Here is a 19,362-nt window from a genome sequence, read left to right on the forward strand (position 1 = left end):
ATTTAATACCTGAAATTACAACAATAGGTTACAATTTTACCAAATTGACATGCACAAAAAATGTTCAAATTACTACAGAGTCCCTTGTGAAGTCAGCAGTGACAAAAAATACACGTATACAATCGCACCAAGATAAAATCTCCAAGCGACAATATACTAGCATTACCCATCCGAAAAAATCGTCTAAGCTCTTCCCGCCGGTATATTATCACCTTCTCCGGTCACAATTCCCTCATTTTCTCTCTGCAAAAATCACCGATACGCGTAAATTAGAGAGAGTAATGGGATAACACTCTCCCTTCATCAAAAAGCCCAATTTCTCTCTCCTCGTTCGTTTTCTCCGACAACGAAACCCTAGGGTTCGAGTGATTTCAAGTGTTGTGAAAGCTGAGGAGAGAGAGATGTACAAAGAAAGGAGAGGTGGCGGTGGATCGAAGGCGGAGATGGGACATGTAGTAGGTGATAGGAAGAGATTAAATGAAGCGTTGGATAAGCACTTGGAGCGGTCCTCTCCCTCTACCTCCACTACTACTGTTAGGTGTGCTAACGGAAAGGATAATCGCTTTTCCATTTCCAAATCAAAGGACCAGCTCAGGAACTCTGCTGCTCCACCTCCTGATAATAAGTGTTCTGATGGTATATATACTCACACAGACACGCACTATACTCCTTCCATTCCTATTTTATACTAATGTTAATTGACTTGCACAGAGTTTAAAATGCTAATTTAACTCATACACACGCAAACACACATGTATGCACGTAGTTTTTTAGATAGTATTAGTGATAGTGGAAAAATATATAATTTTCTTTTGAAAATGGAAGAACAATATTAGAGTGATGGTTGAAAAGTTCAATAGGGAAAATATCACGACAAAGTTTTAACATTTGCATAGTTTAAGGAATTTGAATTCTTGAAAGTTGTGAAAGTTTGTATGGAAATGGAGTAATGTTAAACATTTTAGACATCTCAAAGTTGAATTAAAACATCTTTATATAAGTTGGAACAAAGTCTTGAGCACACCTCGACTAATTCCATCGCATACCTGCTACCTTCCACTAGCACAGATATCGGGTAACTGTACCCACTAAGGTTTGGGCAAATAGGAAGAGATCACTGAGATTTGAACATGAGGCCTCATGGTTCTCCCCCACTTTATTAACGACTAGGCCACACCTTGGCTGTGGTTGTTGTTGCTTTTCTTTTTTCAATGTGTGATGTTTGTTAGTCTCTAGTGCACAATTTGAAATTTAGTTTAATGGTTATAGGTTTCAATTGGAAAGAGTATTGATAATCAGAATCACATTTTTAAGGCATGATGTAAACTTGAGGAGTTTACAAGTGTTAAGCTTTTTCTGCATTGGGGTACTGATGAAGAATGTGGCGACATTAAAGCTTCATTGGTCGTATGTTGATTCTGGTGCTAGTCTTGTTGTTATTATAGTTTCAGGGTAACACATGTCTTTTTAATCTTTTTAAGGTCTGAACTCTCTGAATGACAAGAAAATAAAAAAGGTGAGAGTTGATTGAAATGGCATAAGCTTTTCTGGAGTTCAATTGGTAGAAGCATTAATTCACCATGTTAGAGACTTGGTTAAAATAAAAGGATGGTTTTATTGCAGTATCACCTATCCATTTGTTATGTATGGATGAAATTTTTAATGGTAGTTTTACATAGATGATATGCATGTATTAAGTGAAACAAATCCGGCGAATATTCAAGGATGAAAAATATTTGGAGGCGTAGGAGATTCGTTTAGCTATAGTCAGTGTAACAACTCCAGCGAAGCTTTATGTTTTTTTGCTCTTTTTCCTTCTTTTGACATTTCTTAGTGTGGTGGATCATGGATGGGCATCTGTCAGTCGAATGAGACTACGTCATGCCAGTCATTTTATATCTAATTGCTTTCTTTTAAGGTTTCGTGATTCATTATACTAGAGGGTTACAATTAAGGCCCTGATGTAGGACATATACCAAAAAAAAAGTCCCTGATATAGGACCCTCGTGTTTAGTGATTGACTGATTGTTATGGCATTTACCCTTAGAATTTTCCAAGTTCAAGAGAATGGTCACTCTGAGAGCTAAATAGTTGGTAACATGCAGTGACTGTTTATTAATGAGCATTTGAGAGGATCACATGTCTGCTTTTTTTGCTCCTGATTTCCTGGCCGTCTTCCCAGCCTAATTCTTTTTGGTCATATGCTCAAAAGAAAAAAGGACGTCAAACGAACCTCGTCTCCTCTACCCAGTTTCCACTAGTCAAACGACTCCAGATGCAAAGGTATTGTTTCTAATTTTTAAACATATACTAAATTGAGAAATGCATCTCCAAAGTACAGCACTTCCAAAAAGAGATTGAGAGCGTGCTAGTAAGTACTCGTACCCAATAACCTAAAAGGTGCTAGGGTCAATTCTCATCCATGTTCCTCCCGTTCCCTTCTAGTGTTGCTTTTTATCTTCTTGAGCCGAGGGTCTATCGGAAACAACCTCTCTACCTCCCCAAGGGTAGGGGTAGGCCTGCATACACACTACCCTTCCAAGATCCTACTTGTGGGACTCCACTGGGTTTGTCGTTGATGTTGTTGTTGTTGTTGTTGTTGTTGTTGTTGGTCCTCCCATTCCCATCCATGCTCTCAGCTAAACAAGAAAAGAACAACAATAATAAATTATAATGAAAAATGATAAAATCATACACAAGTAGAACATCTTAAATTGGCTTATTCCTCATGAGAGAACTCTTGAAATCAAAACTAATCCTTCTTTTAGTATTTAAAGTTGGTAAATATAAAATCTAAAGAAAATTTTAATAATTTGAAACTTTTAATTGGCTGGTTTGACCAGTCAATCCATCAACTAGGTTTTGATACAAATTAGTTGGGATCAGGCGAACGAATCATCTGTAGTTTTGATAATGCGACTTTCAAGTAAAAATTTTTATGTTCGATAGCAAGTGTGAAAACTTTGAGCCGAGCTGTTTAAGTTGGACTGCCATAAGTGTGAGCGAACAAATCATCTGTAGTTTTGATAATGCGACTTTCAAGTAAAATTTTTTATGTTCGATAGCAAGTGTGAAAACTTTGAGCCGAGCTGTTTAAGTTGGACTGCCATAAGTGTGAGTTATTCAGATAATCAGACCTTTTGATTGTCAGTTTATGATCTTGTTGCTAGAAAATTAATTGTAATCCATAAGCTATTAGGATAAGGGGATCATAATTTATAATATAAGTTTCGTTGAGCAGGTAAAATTGATCTTTCCAAAACCTTCATGTTAAAGTTTGTGCTTGTGTTTCCGTTTTGCAGCAGAATCTGAAACGGACAGTGAGGCATCAGACATTAGTGGTTCTGAAGGAGAAGACACTTCATGGATCTCATGGTACTGCGGCCTACGTGGGAATGAGTTCTTCTGTGAAGTTGATGATGATTACATCCAAGATGACTTTAACCTGTGCGGTCTAAGCAGCCTTGTTCCGTATTATGACTACGCACTTGATCTGATTCTAGATGTTGAATCTTCTCATGGTGAGTTTTGTGTTTCCAGATTGGAGCATTTCTTTCTGCTCTATGCGATGATTTGCACGTCTGAATACACGCTACAGTTTCTCTTGCTGTCATGATTGTCCATTAATTGATTGGCCTGATTCGTTTCTCTCTCTCTTCACTTAGTTAGCAATTGTAGTTAATGAAAATTAGACAGACCATATTACTAATGGTTTGGCATTTAGAGAGATTTGTTTTCCGTTATGGATCTAACAATTATGTTAGCTGATCCCTACCAAAAAAGTAATTATGTCAGCTGATATTTGATACTCTCTTAGGTGGAATGTCTTAATAATTTGTCTTACGTGCATATATTGTAATCTGCATTTGATAAGATGATTGTTGAATTAGTTTGCCATTTGTATTATTCTTGTTGTACTAGTATGCATCCGTACGGCTCTTATGCATTGCTAGTTTGAAGCAAATCATGTCTTCTACTTGAGAGTTTCAAACGACACCAGAGAGGAACGGCATCTGCATTTGAATTCTCTGAGAAGTAAATGTTGCATTGGTGACTGGTCAAATTAAAATAGCTCCCGAGCATGATGTACTGAAAATGAGGACTGGTTTGCTGAGTTAGCTTCCAATATAATTTTGTAATCTAGTGATAAACTTGTCAAATGAACTAACCTACAGTCAAAGAAACATAACATTGGATTTTTAATAAGAATTTATTGAAAGTAAAACATCTTATTTTGGATATGAAGTGCTGTTTAGAGTGGACTCTGTAATCTGTATTTTTCTTGTATCTTAGAGGAGACCTTTGGCCTTCTATAGTTACAACTACTGTAAATTTGAAGATTTTTCTCTATATAAGATTATACTAGCAACTTGATGCGAGAAGCATTTCTCCATGCCATAATAGAAGTCAGGTTTACACCAATAGGATTTAGAAAGGTCTAAGCCTGTTATCTTGTGATAGTTTCTCAAAGGTCCTATGATCGATGAGAATGCCTGAAATGTGTAGGTGATATGTTTACAGAAGAACAGAATGAACTAGTTGAATCAGCAGCAGAGATGCTTTATGGTCTAATTCATGCTCGCTACATATTGACAACAAAGGGACTCGCTGCCATGGTAAGAACTTTTTGTATCATTGAAAAATATATGCTCTAATAGCTATAATAATTGAACATATCTGGTCTTTTCAGTTGGAGAAGTACAAGAATGCTGAGTTTGGGAGATGTCCAAGAGTTTATTGCTGTGGACAACCATGCCTCCCTGTTGGTCAGTCAGACATTCCTCGACAAAGCAGGGTGAATATATACTGTCCTCGATGTGAAGATGTGTATACACCTCGGTCAAGATATCATGAGAGTATCCTTTTTGTTCAACTTTGTTATTACTTAATGCAACATAGTTTAGTGCAAACAATATGTTGAATTAGTAGATTTACTAGTCTGCTTTCTTTCTCCGGGTATGAACTTCTCCCTTGAGGAAGGCCCCTGTTGTGTCAATTCAACCAAGAGGGTATAGTTACTATAATTAATAAGAAGCATAGTAAAGTCTGTGTAGAATAATAGAATCTCTTATTAGCTTATGAAGGAAGGGAGCAAGTGTAGCTTTGGAACCAGCAAGGAGGCATTAGGGAAAACCTAGATTCAAGGTCGGAAGTATTGGAACAAGACTCGAAAACGGAACCCTTTCTCTAGCGGCCTCTTGGCTTCTTTCTTTATGATCAGTCCAGGCCAGTAGCTGCTCCTGGCTCTCGGACAGTTAGAGCACCGACAGATAGAGCGAAGAGTCCATAAGGAGAAGAGCCAAGGCTTGTCGTAGATAAGAGTTGTATACGATAAGTTTGAGTCTTATCTCTTATTCGCGAGAATTTCTTCTCTCCGGTCTTGTCTCCTCACTAAGTGGCTGCACACACCTGTTTTAAAGATGGAGTCAAGCACGAGACGGGTATTTACTTGTTCCGGGAAATTTGGGATGTTAAATCCACCTTAGAGTTAGCAGCCAGCATTTTTAGTCATGTTAGCTTTTATGGGGTCTCTTAGTCCCATTGGGGGTTTATATACACTAGAAAATATAGAGAATCTAGTTCTTTATTATTCTATTTTTTTTTTAATTTTTGTATACTATTGACCTAAGATGAGCTTAAATGGAATCACATATCAGTGAGGATTCTCATAGCTTACCCCAACTTGACACATTTGAAGAGGGAATCAATCTGTGAACACTGTTGAATCTGTCGACACATTTGGACATTTACTACCAAGTAATGCAGTGATGATATTATTATTCTATTTTCCATTTTAGCATCTATAACAATGTTGCTTAAGCATTTCCTTTACTGTGCCAAAGACATTGATGGAGCTTATTTAGGAACTACGTTCCCGCACCTATTCTTGATGACATACGGACACCTCAAGCCACAGAAGATTTCTCAGAGCTATGTTCCCAGAGTGTTTGGTTTCAAGGTCCACAAGCCGTGATCCTGGTAGTGACCTACTGGCAATTGTATCCATATTAATGTGCTAGGAGAGGTAATACTTTTAATAGCACATCTAGAATTATTAAGGTTCTGTTGTAGGTTCTCTATTCTCCTACAGGCTTTCGAAGATACTGTAACGAGTTAACTTGAGCTACTTATGTATGGAGATACTTTCCATGCTAAAATTTGTGGTGTCAGAATCTCAGACTGCATTACATACTTTTTTGTTGTCCGAGTTTTATGTCAATGTACAACCATGCATCATAACTTCCATTTTCCACAGATTTCGTAGGCGGCACGTACTTTTAGGAGTGACAAACGGGCGGGTCGGATATGGTTCGGGTCGAAAACGTATAATGAAAAAACGGATCAATTAACCAACCCGACCCATATTTAATACGGATAAAAACGGGTTAACCGGCGGATAATATGAGTTACCCATATTATCCATGACTTCTTGTATATGATCACTTTTGAGAGAATTTTTAGTCGCCTTAGCTTGAGGAATCCCCAATTTGAGGCTTTACAAATGTAAAAGTTAGACTCATTGATTATCCATTTAGAATGGTTCTTATTCATATTTGACCCGTTTTTAAAGAGTTCATTATCCAACCCATTTTTTAGTGGATAATATGGGTGGTTAACTGTTTTCTTTAAACCATTTTGCCCCCACGTACGATGGACCTTTTTCAGCCTATGGTTTCACCTTTAGTCTGTGATTTATGTCAAAAGGAGTCCTTCAAATATAATTTTCATCACTATCACACTGCGCTCTTGAATAGTCGTTATGATGTGTCTATAAAAGCCTTTTCTTTGATTTTCCTCGACTTCTGCTTAACATTATTTTTACAGGGTGAAAGGGGGTCTTGTGTGCTGAAATAGTAATTTTTCATATTGTGGCCGAGTCGGTCATAAAAATTACAGTCTCAAAGACTTTGGTTTAATGGCAAATGTATAACAGCTCAGGATGTGTGATAGGTGCACATAGCAAATTGAACGCCGACCTCACTGTTACACTGAGTTTGGTACTTCAAATAGAGAAGGGTAAAGGGCAGACTCATTGTCCATTAATCTTAAAAGCTTAAAATAAAGGTAAAAATATTAGTCGCCTAACCAATTGTTACAAATTCTTGTGCATACTAGTAAAATAAACTTATGGTTCAAGTTCAACCCGTAAAAAGCCTTTTCGCTCAAACCTGTGTTAAAGAGAAGAAAATCAATATGCAAGAGACGTTGGCTTTCTTTGTAGATCAGTCACGTTTTGTGGTTATCATCTTAGAAACTGGATGATATTGGTCGAAATTGGATATTATTATAACTTTTTTTTTAATTCATCTTACTCTACGGGCTAACTAACTCGGATATTATCTATTAGTCATTAAATGTCAATCACCTGAACTTAGATGATCAAGAATTTATGATGTTAAATCATAAGTTTTATGTCTCCGATCATGTGGTTAACTTTTGCATGCTAGTAAACTCACATTCCAGTAAAGAATCAGTGCATCAAATTTGAAGCCACATCTTGTTCATCACTAGAAAGGCTGCTGCCCAACACACGTGAATGTAACACAAACCGGTTACCAAGTTTGACCATAATTAATGCATCCAGATAACTCTAAACTTGACTGCAACAAGAGGCAATAATGACAGCAATCATCTCAGATTAAACTAGGTTTTTTCCCTACAGTATACTGAGCTGGTTCACAGCCATCAAAATTTCACGAGGAAAAACAACTCTGATCTTGAAACAGCAACGTTGGGCATAAAAGGTAAAACGTGCTCAACTCTCAGTCTGCTCCCTCAGTCTGCGAATTGTGCTCCTAACTGTCACAGCACTTGCAGTGCTGTTGCAAAGGAAATAAGAATTAGTTAACAATCACAAAAAGTGAAACTTGGTGTTACTGCTAAGAGAAAAAAAGAAATTATTTGACAACAACAAAAGGGGAAACTATGAACACATTCAAAGAGTAATTACTTCAATGTATATGCGCCACCAGCTTTTACTTTGCCACAATCTTTGCAGCCCCATATCCCCACTGCCTTTCTCTTCACAGCATACTGAACATAAAAATAAGAATCCGGCAAGCACAACAAGCACAATTTTAAAGCAGACTAATGCTCCGTAAAGAACAGAAATGCAGAATTGCAGCATAAATATGGTAAATATCACATTCCTAAACCAGAAAACCATACCTTTCCGCAAAACTCACAGAAGTACTTGCTATGCTGGCTAACCTCCATCTTCTTAATCTGCTTCCGCAGACTAGCACCATAACGGGTGCCTGAAAATAGAGAGCAAATCAAGTCAGGAGGACAACTTTATCAAAAATTAAAAGCACATAAAATTTCAACATCACAAGACATGCTAATCATTATCCTACATCACAGGAAGATGTAAAACTATAGCATTCCATAAAAGTTCTCATCATTTTAGCCACAAGAAAATGGGAACTAAAACAAGTTCAGAAGAGCACAAGTTGTCCTTAAATTTACCAAACGGGCCCAGCAGCTATAGAATCAGAAGCATAAACAGTCAAGCATAGCCCTTAATAAAGTTACACTTAGAAATGCATGAATTTTCATAAAGACAAAGGAGACCATAAGAAGGAAAATAAGAGGTAATAAGTAGCCATATACATACCATACTTCCCAACTATTCCAGCCTTCTTTGTCCTCTTAGTCTGCAACAAAGATAAGTATATCAACTTCATAACTTGGCTTTGAAATGGATAACTTTGAAAAGAGCTTGACTGAACAGAGTTCTATCTACACTAGCTCAACAAGGTCTAGATCTAGGTCTTCCATCCAGTTGTAGCCATAGTGAATCCATACAAACTACAGGGTAGCTGGCCTCTATGTCAGTTTTTTTTAATAAGGTAATTAGGATATCATTAATAGGCATCAAGAAGATGCAGAGATTGCAAAAGAAGGAAGATGTCAGCTCTAATAAAAAAAAAACTATCATAAGACTAAGGAGCTGACAAAATCCAAAAAAATATCAGAATATTTACCAGTGAATGATTCACACAACTAAAAGATTAACCAAACACTTAGCCTCTATGTCAGCTTTTCAATCATAAACAAATTGCTAAACTGCAATAATTGACTTCTCACAATGCAAGCCATTTAACAGCAGCCTCAGTTGGATAAACTATTCGAGAAGACATGGTAATAATGCAAAAGAATCAATATCTTGCACATGTTACTATTTACAGTATCTCAATAGATTCTTCAGCCTGACACTGCTAGTGCTATATAAAACATAGTTGATAAAAAAGGAAATCTCACTTAGCTTAGCAAAGAGCCAATAAAAAATTACACCTTATCAATGTGGATCTCGTTTTATTTTGTGAAATAACAATAATATGAACTGCATGTACATGGCGCTACTTACACTGGCTCAACTAGGTCAAAATCTAGCTCTTCTATCGAATTGTTACAAAGTGATCCATGAAAAATACAGAGTGGCTAGCCTCTATGTCAATATTTCAATCATAAGATAGATGCTGAACTGCAATATCTAACCTCCCAATGCAAGCGATCTACCCAGCTGCCTCATTGGGATGTACTATTGTCTATTGAGAAGAAATGGCAGCAATCCAAAAGAATTGATGTCACCCACACGTTACTGTTTACAGTATAATCATTTAAACTTAATTCCAGCAAAGCCAATTTTCTGATGAAAGTTAAGAGACAATTTTAGCATACCCTAATGTGTCATATTCAAAGCAGCGATTTGCTTATTGAACTCATTTCATAAAATATAACTGAACAATTATAATTTTTTTTGAAGGAAAATATATTTATACTAAGTTCATAACCATATCGACAAATAATTATGGCGCTGTGGCATTCTGCAGTCACTAACTTAAAATCCGTCTATCCAAACAGAACTATGATAACCCTTCTGAACAAGCTCTCAGTAACTCATAACACAACTATACTCGCTCAAAATAAGGGCGGAGAAGTCACAAAAAGAAATGAACACCAAAATAAACACCCAAAATTCATGCATAATACAAAAATAGCGTACCATATTCGCTGTGAATGGAGGTTCCCGAACTTGTGAGAGGGAGCAGCTGTTGCTGAAAGGCGATGACAGAAGACAACCCTAGCCATCTCTTTTGTTCGCCGTCTTATACCTTCAGCAAAGTAATCAGTTTCGCACTTCCGTTAGACCATTTGTGGATCGGGTAAGGATTGGCCCATTTGGGTGATGTTCAGATTGAGGGAGAAATTAAAAAATAGCCAGATTTACAAGTGGTCATTCAAAAATAGCCATAATTTCAAAAGTAATCGAAATTTAGCCAACAAATACTATTCAAAAGTAAAGATATACTTTTGAAAGTAAAGATAAATCCAAACGAAAATACTATTCAAAATCCGAAAAAATACTCCAGCATAATATACTGGAGTTTCAGTATAATATACCGGTCCAGCATAATATACTGGAGTTTGGAGCACCAATGCTCCAATCTCCAGTATATTATACTGGAACTACTGGAGTTCCAGTATAATATACCGGTCCAACATAATATACTGGAGTTTGGAGCACCGGTGCTCCAATCTCCAGTATATTATACTGGAGCCAACAAAGTATACCGGTCCAGCATAATATGATGGAAGTTCATACATAGGTGCATCGAACTCTAGTATAATATGCTGGACCGGTCTTTGTTGCATCAAAATAGTGGCTATTTTTCAATGACTTGACAAATGCTGGCTATTTTTGAATGACCAGTCCGAAAACTGGTTAGACCGTGCTATTTTAACTTAGATTGACCCAAATCGTTTTGGGCCTCCGAGCATATAAAGGTTGATTTGCAAGAATGGCCTTGGAAGTAGGTTATCTTGAACTTTAATTTTAACAAGTGTTACCTCTTTCTTACCCCGTGAAAATCACTTTTGATTTTTGACCTTAAAAGTTTGCTCATGGGACAAGCGGCGGTCAAGAAATTAATATCATCCATTTTCAAAATCATTAGGTATAATTTGCTGAGCTTAAAATTATATTTTTGGGCCTCCCAAAAAAATAATATCCGATAAATGAATTTGTTTTGTATATTAAGTATAAACTAGTATTAGAGTACGCGCTTTGCGCGTGTACCTTGCCTCAATAAATATTAAAGTTCATAAAAAAAGTCATATAAATATTATTTTAAGAATTATGTTTGAGTTATATAATAAAGTCAAAAGAAGAAAGTGTAAAATCATGAAAATGATGCTTAATGTTGATCCTATTTAATTAACTTAATAAAGAAAGAAGCTCTACCTCATGAAAGTCCTTAAAATCTTAAATGTTACTTCTACTAAAAATAAATTATTAATTATAATACGATTTCTATTCAACATGAACGACACTTATGAAGGATAAAAGTTAATCAACATTTCATGTTAATATTTCATATTTTTATGATATATTGTGTTAATATATATAGATAGATTAGACTCATCTATCGAAAAGTTTTTAGTGCGAACATTGGTCCTTAAATCATATCCCATCAAAATTATGGTGCAATTTAATTATCTGGATTCAAAATTTTAAATGTTAATATAATTTATTAATACATAATTATAGTTGAGGGAATAGTTTGATTTTCTAATGCTACAAAATTGAATATGTCGACCAACTTCAACTTTGTGACAATTAACTTCATATAAATTACTCTACAAAGTTTTAGATTGTTAGGTGCCTTGAATATTTTATTTTTAGTTAGGTTTATTTCCAAAACTTTATATTTATCTTATACTTTCAGATTATTTATTTTCAAAATTAACATATAAAACAGAAATGTGTAGGTAATTTTCAAAATTTATTCTTTGAAACTACACTAATTAATACTTCCAAATCTAAAATCCTCGTTGTTTTCAATCAATAACCTTTTTTTTTGGCTTTCTTTGTACTTTTAAGCTTTATAAATGTTTAGGTAAATATACCCATATTTATAATAAAATATATTATATGTCTACTTAACGTGAGAGGGTTCAAATTTTTGGAGTTAAAGAATAATTATTTTACCCAGTAAAGAATGTATCTATATATATCTTAAATTTATTTGCTTTTAAATTCCTAAATATTAGGAATTTATATGTAGTTCAAATAAGGAAATACTTAATAGCTAAAATTGTATTTATTTTAAAATCCTAAATATTACTAAGTAATAGTTAAATGACGATATTGTCTAATGTAAACTTACTTTTAAAAGGGTAAAAAGAAGAACGATATTTTGCTAAGGGTTGTCGTGCTTTTAATATAGTATGGATAAATAAATATATATACATATATATATATATATATATAAATTTACCTCTAACATACATATAATATATAAAATCCGTGTATATGTTTTGTATATATTTGACTATTGCCTGTAATTATCCGCCAAAAATAAAAAAATTCCAATCGTCTAATTACTTGTTTAGAAACTTCTTTCTTTAAGATGAAGATTTTGACTGTGGAATCAAATTTTTGTAAATGCCAAAATTCTTTCCACACGATAGCAACCTCGTCACTTGCTGAGTAGATATTATTAGCTTACATCCAAAGTACATACATAAACTTAAAAATATGTATTTTCCTTAAGAAAAGATTTTCTAAAGAGTTTCTTGTCACATAATCACAAGTTCACAACAACAGAAAATCCTTCACCTGCATAAAGTATAAGCATACAATAAGCAAAATTAGACAATTTTTCTGAACTTATAATTTATTGCACTGAAGTACCTAACCTCTATCTTCATGTAACAGAAAGTACAAGTCCATATTTTTATTACTAATAAAAGACAATTTTTCTAATCAGCATGTTCGTCATCATTATCACATCCTCGCTACTCATCTTTTAATAACGAAATTTTTTATGCCCCTCAAAATTATACTAACACTCTACTAACCACGAATTTTGGACGGTCTATGAGCAATTTAAAATAACAACATATATATATATATATATATATATATATATATATATATATATATATATATATGCTACAATAAAACCAGTGGTATAATGCTGCCGCACCACGACACAAATAAATGACAAAGTACGAGAAGGGAGACTAGGTAACAACTTCCTAATATAAAGTTTTAGAGCGAACCTGTGCAATAATAACAACTATTAATTAATTTGTTCAACTTGCAGTTTTAAATTCATATGCATCATGGGTCATACTTCACTTATTGGTGCTCAAAATCTAGTTTGTTCATTTCTAAAAGGATCTTTACTTAGGTGTTTGCAGACTTTTAAATAATAAAATAAGTATTTTAAAGTATAAAATTAATTTTTTAAACTTTAAAGTTTTAAATTTCAATTTTGAATTTAAAATTTGAAATTAAAATTAAGTGGCTACATAAAATTATTTAATAAGACCAATATGTAAGGATTAAACTTGTGTTACCTTTGTCCAAAAAAATATGTAAGGATCAAACTTCAAAGACTTTCATTTCATATTTCATTGCATAATAATACTTCAAATTAACTTGTTTTATAAACTAACTCATTAAGCTTAAATAAGTCTAACAAATTCAAAATATCCCAAATTATCTCAAATCAACTTAAATATGAATTCCTGGAGGACGCACAAGACAACTCTTGTTATGCCTCCTTAAACCAGTTGTGCTCTCCCACTTTCGATAAACATTAAAGACTCGATCACCGTTCTTGCACTCTACTTTGCGAACTTCTTCATTTTCTTCTACCACCTCAAAGTGTTCCCAAATATGTGAATGCACTCTAGAAGCATGGGGCATGATTTAACGTGAACCTAACAAAAATGGTAACCACTTCGCTTGATAATTGTTATTTTGTAGTGGTTACCGTAAATAATTGATAAAACTTGAAATATCAATTAATTGAGAACTTGAAAGTAATAAGCAATTCAATAATCAAAAGGGAATTGAGAGAGAATTAAAGTAGAAGAAGAGAGTAAGTTGTGGAAAAAAATAAAGAAGAAGGGTGTAACGACCCGACCGGTCGTTTCGAGAGTTATAACCCCGTTTCCCCATTTCTGCTTCTTTTTATGTTCTTCATCTATATTATGATATGTCGGGTCAGTTGGCTCGGGTCTGGAGTGGTTTCGAAGAGGATTTGAGACACTCAGTCTCTTTATGAGAAGCTTAAGTTGGAAAAGTCAATCGGATGTTGACTTATGTGTAAACGATCCCGGATTTGAATTTGATAGTTCTGTTAGCTCCGTTAGGTGATTTTGGACTTAAGAGCATGTCCGAAATATGTTTTGGAGGTCCGCAGTAGAATTAGGCTTGAATTGGCGAAAATTAGAGCGATTTCGGTCGGTAGTGGAAAATTTGATATCGGGGTCGGAATGGATTTTCGAAAGTTGGAATAGGTTCATGTGTGATGTGTTATAAAATTTGAGGTCATTCATACGTGATTTGGTAGGTTTCGGCGTCGTTTGCGGAATTTAAAAGTTTAGAAGTTCTTAGACTTGAATCCTAGGGTAATTTGGTGTTTTGATGTTGTTTTGAGTGATTCGAAGGCTCGACTAAGTTCGTATGGGGTTATATAACTTGTTGGTATGTTTGGTTGAGGTCTCGGAGGCCTCGGGTATGTTTCGGGTGATTAACGGAACAAGTTTGGAAATTGGAGGAGTTGCTGAAGTTGGAACTCAGCTATCATAATCGCACGTACGGATGTCTCATCGCAGGTGCAAGCCCGCAGAAGCGAGCGGGGGATTGCAGATGCGAGATTGGAGGAGCTGGGCAGAAGGCGCATGTGCGATGAAGTTCCCGCACTTGCGATGGTTGCAGAAGCGGAAAAGAAGGCGCAGGTGCGTGTATTGGTCCGCATGTGCGATGTCAATTCTGCACCTGTGATGATCACAGATGCGGTCTAGAGGCACAGAAGCGGTCAAGGATTTTAAGTGATTTTCCGCGGATGCGGAGATTTTTGCGCAGAAGCGGCACCACAGGTGCGCATATTGAGTCGTAGGTGCGAAAAGCCTGCACAAAACCTATAAATAGAAGACTACACAAATTTTTCTTCATTTCTACCATCTTGAACACGAACTTTGGAGCTTTTGGGAGTGATTATGAAAGGGATTCAAGGATATTCACTGAGGTAAGTTTCTTGAGCTCTATTATCATTAGCTATGGTGTTCTTCCGTTGATTTCTCACCCAATTAGTGGAGTTTTGAAGTAGAAATTGGGGGTTAGGGCTTGGAATTTTGGAGAGTGGATTTTGGGGATTTTATGGAGCAATTGATGTCAATTTTTGATGAAATTTGTATGGTTAGACTCGTGAGTGAATGAGCGTTTGGGTTTTGTGACTTTTGTCAAATTCGAGGCGTGGGCCTCGGGGTCGGGTTTGAGCCAATTTCGGTATTTGGGTCCAATTTAGTAGTTTTGTTTTGAGGAATTGGTTCCTTGGCATATATTGATTGTGTTGTATTACTTTTAGCTAGATTCAGGACGTTTGGAGGCTGGTTCGGGAGGTAAACGCATCGCGGAGTAGGGTTTTGCTCGGATTGAGGTAAGTAAAAGTTATAAATCTGGTCCTGAGGGTATGAAACTCCGGATATCGTGTCGTATTACTATTTTGGAGGTGACACATGCTAGATGACGGGTGTGTAGGCACGCACCGTAGGAATTGTGACATGGTCCATCCCGTGAGACTGTAGAATCTATTAGCCTACTGTTTACTATGTGTTCCCTGTGTGTTTATGGATATTGATTGCACTTCATGTTAGAAATCCTGTTTAGGCCTTGTGATATCACTGTTGAGACCCGTGAGGTCGTGTACTTGATGAATTAACTGTTGTTAGTTGTTTTGTTCTCAGTCATAATATTACTTGCGTATTTTTACCTCCATCCCCTCCTATTTATCATTAATACATGTTATTATCTTTGTTTTGGCGGAATTATATGTTTTTCTGATAGCCCGAGGGACTGGAGAGGTTGGTGACTGAGAGAGGGCCTGAGTGCCAAGCTGTGTGCTATGTGAGAGTATATAATGGATCGGGTTGCACACCGCAACAAGCCCCAGGGCTCTCTCTCTCTGTGTATATATATATATATATATATATATATATATATATATATATATATATATATATATATATATATATATATATTTATGATCAGGTTGCACACCGCAACGAGTCTTCGGGCTGATTATTTATATTGGATCAGTTTGTATGCTACAACGAGCCTTATGGTTGTTTATATATTTAATCGGGCTGCAAGCCGCAATGATATAGCTTTTGGGCTGAAGGAGCCCCTCAGGATTTTGCACACCCCAGTGAGCGCAAATACCTATTGAGTATGATTATTGAGGGCTGAGAGCCGAGTGTTTAAGCTGTTGAGATGAGCAGAGTGACTGTTGCCTTGAGAGGCTGTACTTGCTTTCAGTTAATTGTTGCACTTAAATGTTATTTGTCCTTGTTGTACAAATTTCTGGAAGACTTGATATCTAATTTACTTGAGCACAAACTGATGTGTACTAAACTATTGAATTTGAAAGTATGATTGTTCTTATTTGAAAGATATTGAGATAACTGTATTTGCATAGCTCGTCACTACTTCTCAGTACCTTATTTGTTTCTGTTACTTACTGAGTTGGAAGTACTCACGTTACTCCCTGCACCTTGTGTGTAGATCTAGGTGAGACTGGTTACAGGTATCGTTGAACTCATGCATGGTTGACTGCTCGGAGATCTACGAGGTAGCTGCCAGCGTCTGCAGCCCTTGGCTCTCCTTCCATTGTTGTCTTTCTTTCTATTTTTGTGGCATTTGACGGATTATTGTAAACTTTGATTCTAGACCAGTTGTAGATGCTCATGACTTAGTGACACCCCGATGTCGGGCTATCTTTTCGCATTTTGTATTTGAGTTGAACTCTTTTATGAAGTTTTTTTAGTATGAAAAAGCTTTAACTTATCTTTTAATGAAATATTGAAGTGTTTTAAAAGTGTGTCGGCTTGCCTAGTACCACTATAGGCGCCATCCCGATAGGATTTAGTTTTGGGTTGTGACAAGTTGGTATCAGAGCCTAGGTTACATAGGTCTCACGAGTCATGAGAAGGTTTAGTAGAGTCTTGTGGATCGGTACAGAGACGTCGATACTTATCTTTGAGAGACTGTAGAACCCTTAGGAAACTTTACATTCTTGAACTCTTGTCGTGCGAATCTGTTGATTTTGGTAACTAAACTTCTGTTATTCTATTCTCTCACAGATGGTGAGCACACGTGCTACCGTCAGGATGGACAACCACCAATACACCCAGTTGGGGCCGCGAGAGGCCGATGTCATGATAGAGGTCATGGTAGGGGCAGGGGTGTAGCCCGCACAATAGCTATGACAGCATATGCAAATCCACTGGTTGCCCCGGTACAAGATCAGGTCCCCAGTTGTGGATGCACCAGCGGGACCAGCTCAGGCACCAGTTGTGCCCTTTGTGATTCCAGGTCTTTAGGAGACCTTAGCTCAAATTCTAACCGTGTCCACCGTTCTTGCTTAGGTGGTCTCTGTTTCTGCTACAGCAGCCACTTCCCAGGCTGGAAGAGGCACTCAGACTCTCGCCGCCCTGATAAGTAGGGATTTTGACCGCTTATTTGCTCTCTTTTACTTGCGTTTTAGCTCAAAAATGCTTAAAGGTATTTCCGAAAACTAACAGAATGTGCTTACTTGCAAAAATATTAGGAAACGAGCCAAAGAAGTCAAGATCAACTCATAAAGGAGACAAAAGTGAACAAGAACCAAAACAGGGCAAAAAGGGCTAACAGTGCGGACCGCATAATTCTAGTGCGGCCGCAGAAAGAGTTCAGAGAGTATGTTTTGGCCAGTTCAGGGAGTGCGGACTGTACTGAAATTGTGAGGCCGTAGGAGGTCAAGGGACCGCAGGATTGAGATTCAAAGAGCTGGAAAATTAAGGAGTGCGGACCGCATTACTTTTATGTTGTTGTAACCATTTTTATACGGACCGCAGAAGACCTCAAGTTCCAAGCCCAAGTTCCCAAGAGTGCGGACCGCAACACTTTTGTGTGGCCGCAGAACTCCATTGTGCGGACCACACCAGAATTATGTGGCCGCACAACCTTCGTAGGAGCATTTTTTTCAGATATTTTCAGCTTAGTATAGATAGTACTTTTAGTCATTTTTAGGTTAAGTTTAGTTAGCAAAGGTGCACCCGAGCATTTTTCTTTGCTTCTTTGAGTAATTTTGTATTAGATTGACTTCTTAACACTAGATTTTCTTTGTTTAATCAATGATTATACATTCTATCTTAATTTCTTCTTGCATTTCTTTATTTTTCATGAGCAGCTAAATCTTTAGCTAGGGTTGTGGCTAAACCCTAGTGTGGGTACTTAATGAGTATTTAATTTTAGGGCTTGTTTGTGATTGGGTTAGTGATATTTAGCCTTGTTTATGCTTAAATCCTAGAATGGTTGCAAACATTGATTCATGCCTTTTTGACCTAGTCTTTGCTTGAGAAAGAGAGACTAGGTTTAGGAAAACTTGGCTAATAAGGAATTGGTCAAGAAATTGATAGCCTCAATTAAAGGGTCAAATCTAGAGATAATAAGACCCGACTTGAGCATATCACTTGATTTGTGCAATACCCATTTGTGCTTGAGAAAGCCAAATTGGGCAAAATTACTCAAACTACTGAGAGGCATAGAGTGAGCAATTGTGTGTGATTGCTATACCACGACCCCGATAAATCAAACTTGCCCTATAGTTTACAACCCGTTAGGTAGCCACCTAGGTGCAAGTCACGACCTTAGATTCCTTTATCATTTGAAAAACAACCAAAATGAAAAACATTGTCTTCTAGTTTATTACTTGCAATCATTAGTTAAAAGTAGAAATAGAAACAACCAATGAATATGTAAAAGTGCAATCTAAGGCACATCATACATTTACTCTAGTTATATACCTAATCCAAATTCTAAGTCCCTGTGGATTCGATCCCGACTCGTGTTGGGTTTATTATTGCTTCAACCGCCTCACTACCTAATTGTGGTGTGAGTTTTGACGAGATCAATTTTTGGCGCTGTTGCCAGGGACTTAAAGAGATTTAGATATATATCTAGGTTTTTATATGTTTTCTCTTTCTTTCCTTCCAAGTCACTAATTTTTTGTTTGAATTGATTTTAGGTACAAAAATAGCTCTCAACAACGATCCCCTTGGAAATGTACCATTGGGGGAGAACGTGGACGATGATGCAATGGATGAGGTTCCTATTGAACCTCAAGCTAATAGACGAGGCCGCTCGCCTCACGATAATGTGCATGTCCCTCCCCCACCGATAATTTCCAAATGAGGGTTATGCAAGTGCTATAGTCCCGCTCCGCATTAGGGCAGACAACTTCCAAATTACCAACGTGATGCTTACACTCTTGAACAATGGTATTTCTTCATCGATACTTG

The 19,362-nt window shown here is 36.5% G+C and overlaps 2 protein-coding genes across 5 annotated transcripts; one reads left to right on the forward strand and one right to left on the reverse strand.

Moving 5' to 3' along the window:
• The first annotated feature begins 108 nt into the window (after positions 1 to 108).
• LOC104242763 (casein kinase II subunit beta-3-like) lies at positions 109 to 6,192 on the forward strand. Of its 4 annotated transcripts, none has more exons than XM_009797843.2 (5): positions 109 to 636; positions 3,306 to 3,521; positions 4,507 to 4,616; positions 4,691 to 4,856; positions 5,844 to 6,192. In XM_009797843.2, exons 1-5 carry the CDS (start codon positions 402 to 404, stop codon positions 5,972 to 5,974), a joined length of 858 nt encoding a protein of 285 aa, XP_009796145.1. In that variant the 5' UTR covers positions 109 to 401; the 3' UTR covers positions 5,975 to 6,192. The 4 variants fall into 4 exon arrangements, with proteins under 4 accessions (XP_009796145.1, XP_009796144.1, XP_009796146.1 ...); XM_009797842.2 differs by having other exon boundaries at positions 144 to 636; positions 3,303 to 3,521; XM_009797844.2 differs by having other exon boundaries at positions 160 to 636; positions 3,303 to 3,521; positions 4,522 to 4,616.
• Positions 6,193 to 7,461: 1,269 nt separating this feature from the next.
• LOC104242764 (large ribosomal subunit protein eL43) lies at positions 7,462 to 10,156 on the reverse strand. Its single transcript, XM_009797845.2, has 5 exons — positions 10,010 to 10,156; positions 8,618 to 8,657; positions 8,170 to 8,258; positions 7,952 to 8,034; positions 7,462 to 7,820 (listed from the first exon to the last, which is right to left on the reverse strand). The coding sequence occupies exons 1-5, from the start codon at positions 10,010 to 10,012 to the stop codon at positions 7,757 to 7,759; spliced, it is 279 nt and encodes a 92-aa protein (XP_009796147.1). The 5' UTR covers positions 10,013 to 10,156; the 3' UTR covers positions 7,462 to 7,756.
• Positions 10,157 to 19,362: the final 9,206 nt, after the last annotated feature.

Source organism: Nicotiana sylvestris, chromosome 6 (assembly GCF_000393655.2).
Source record: "Nicotiana sylvestris chromosome 6, ASM39365v2, whole genome shotgun sequence".
NCBI classification, from domain to species: domain Eukaryota; kingdom Viridiplantae; phylum Streptophyta; class Magnoliopsida; order Solanales; family Solanaceae; genus Nicotiana; species Nicotiana sylvestris.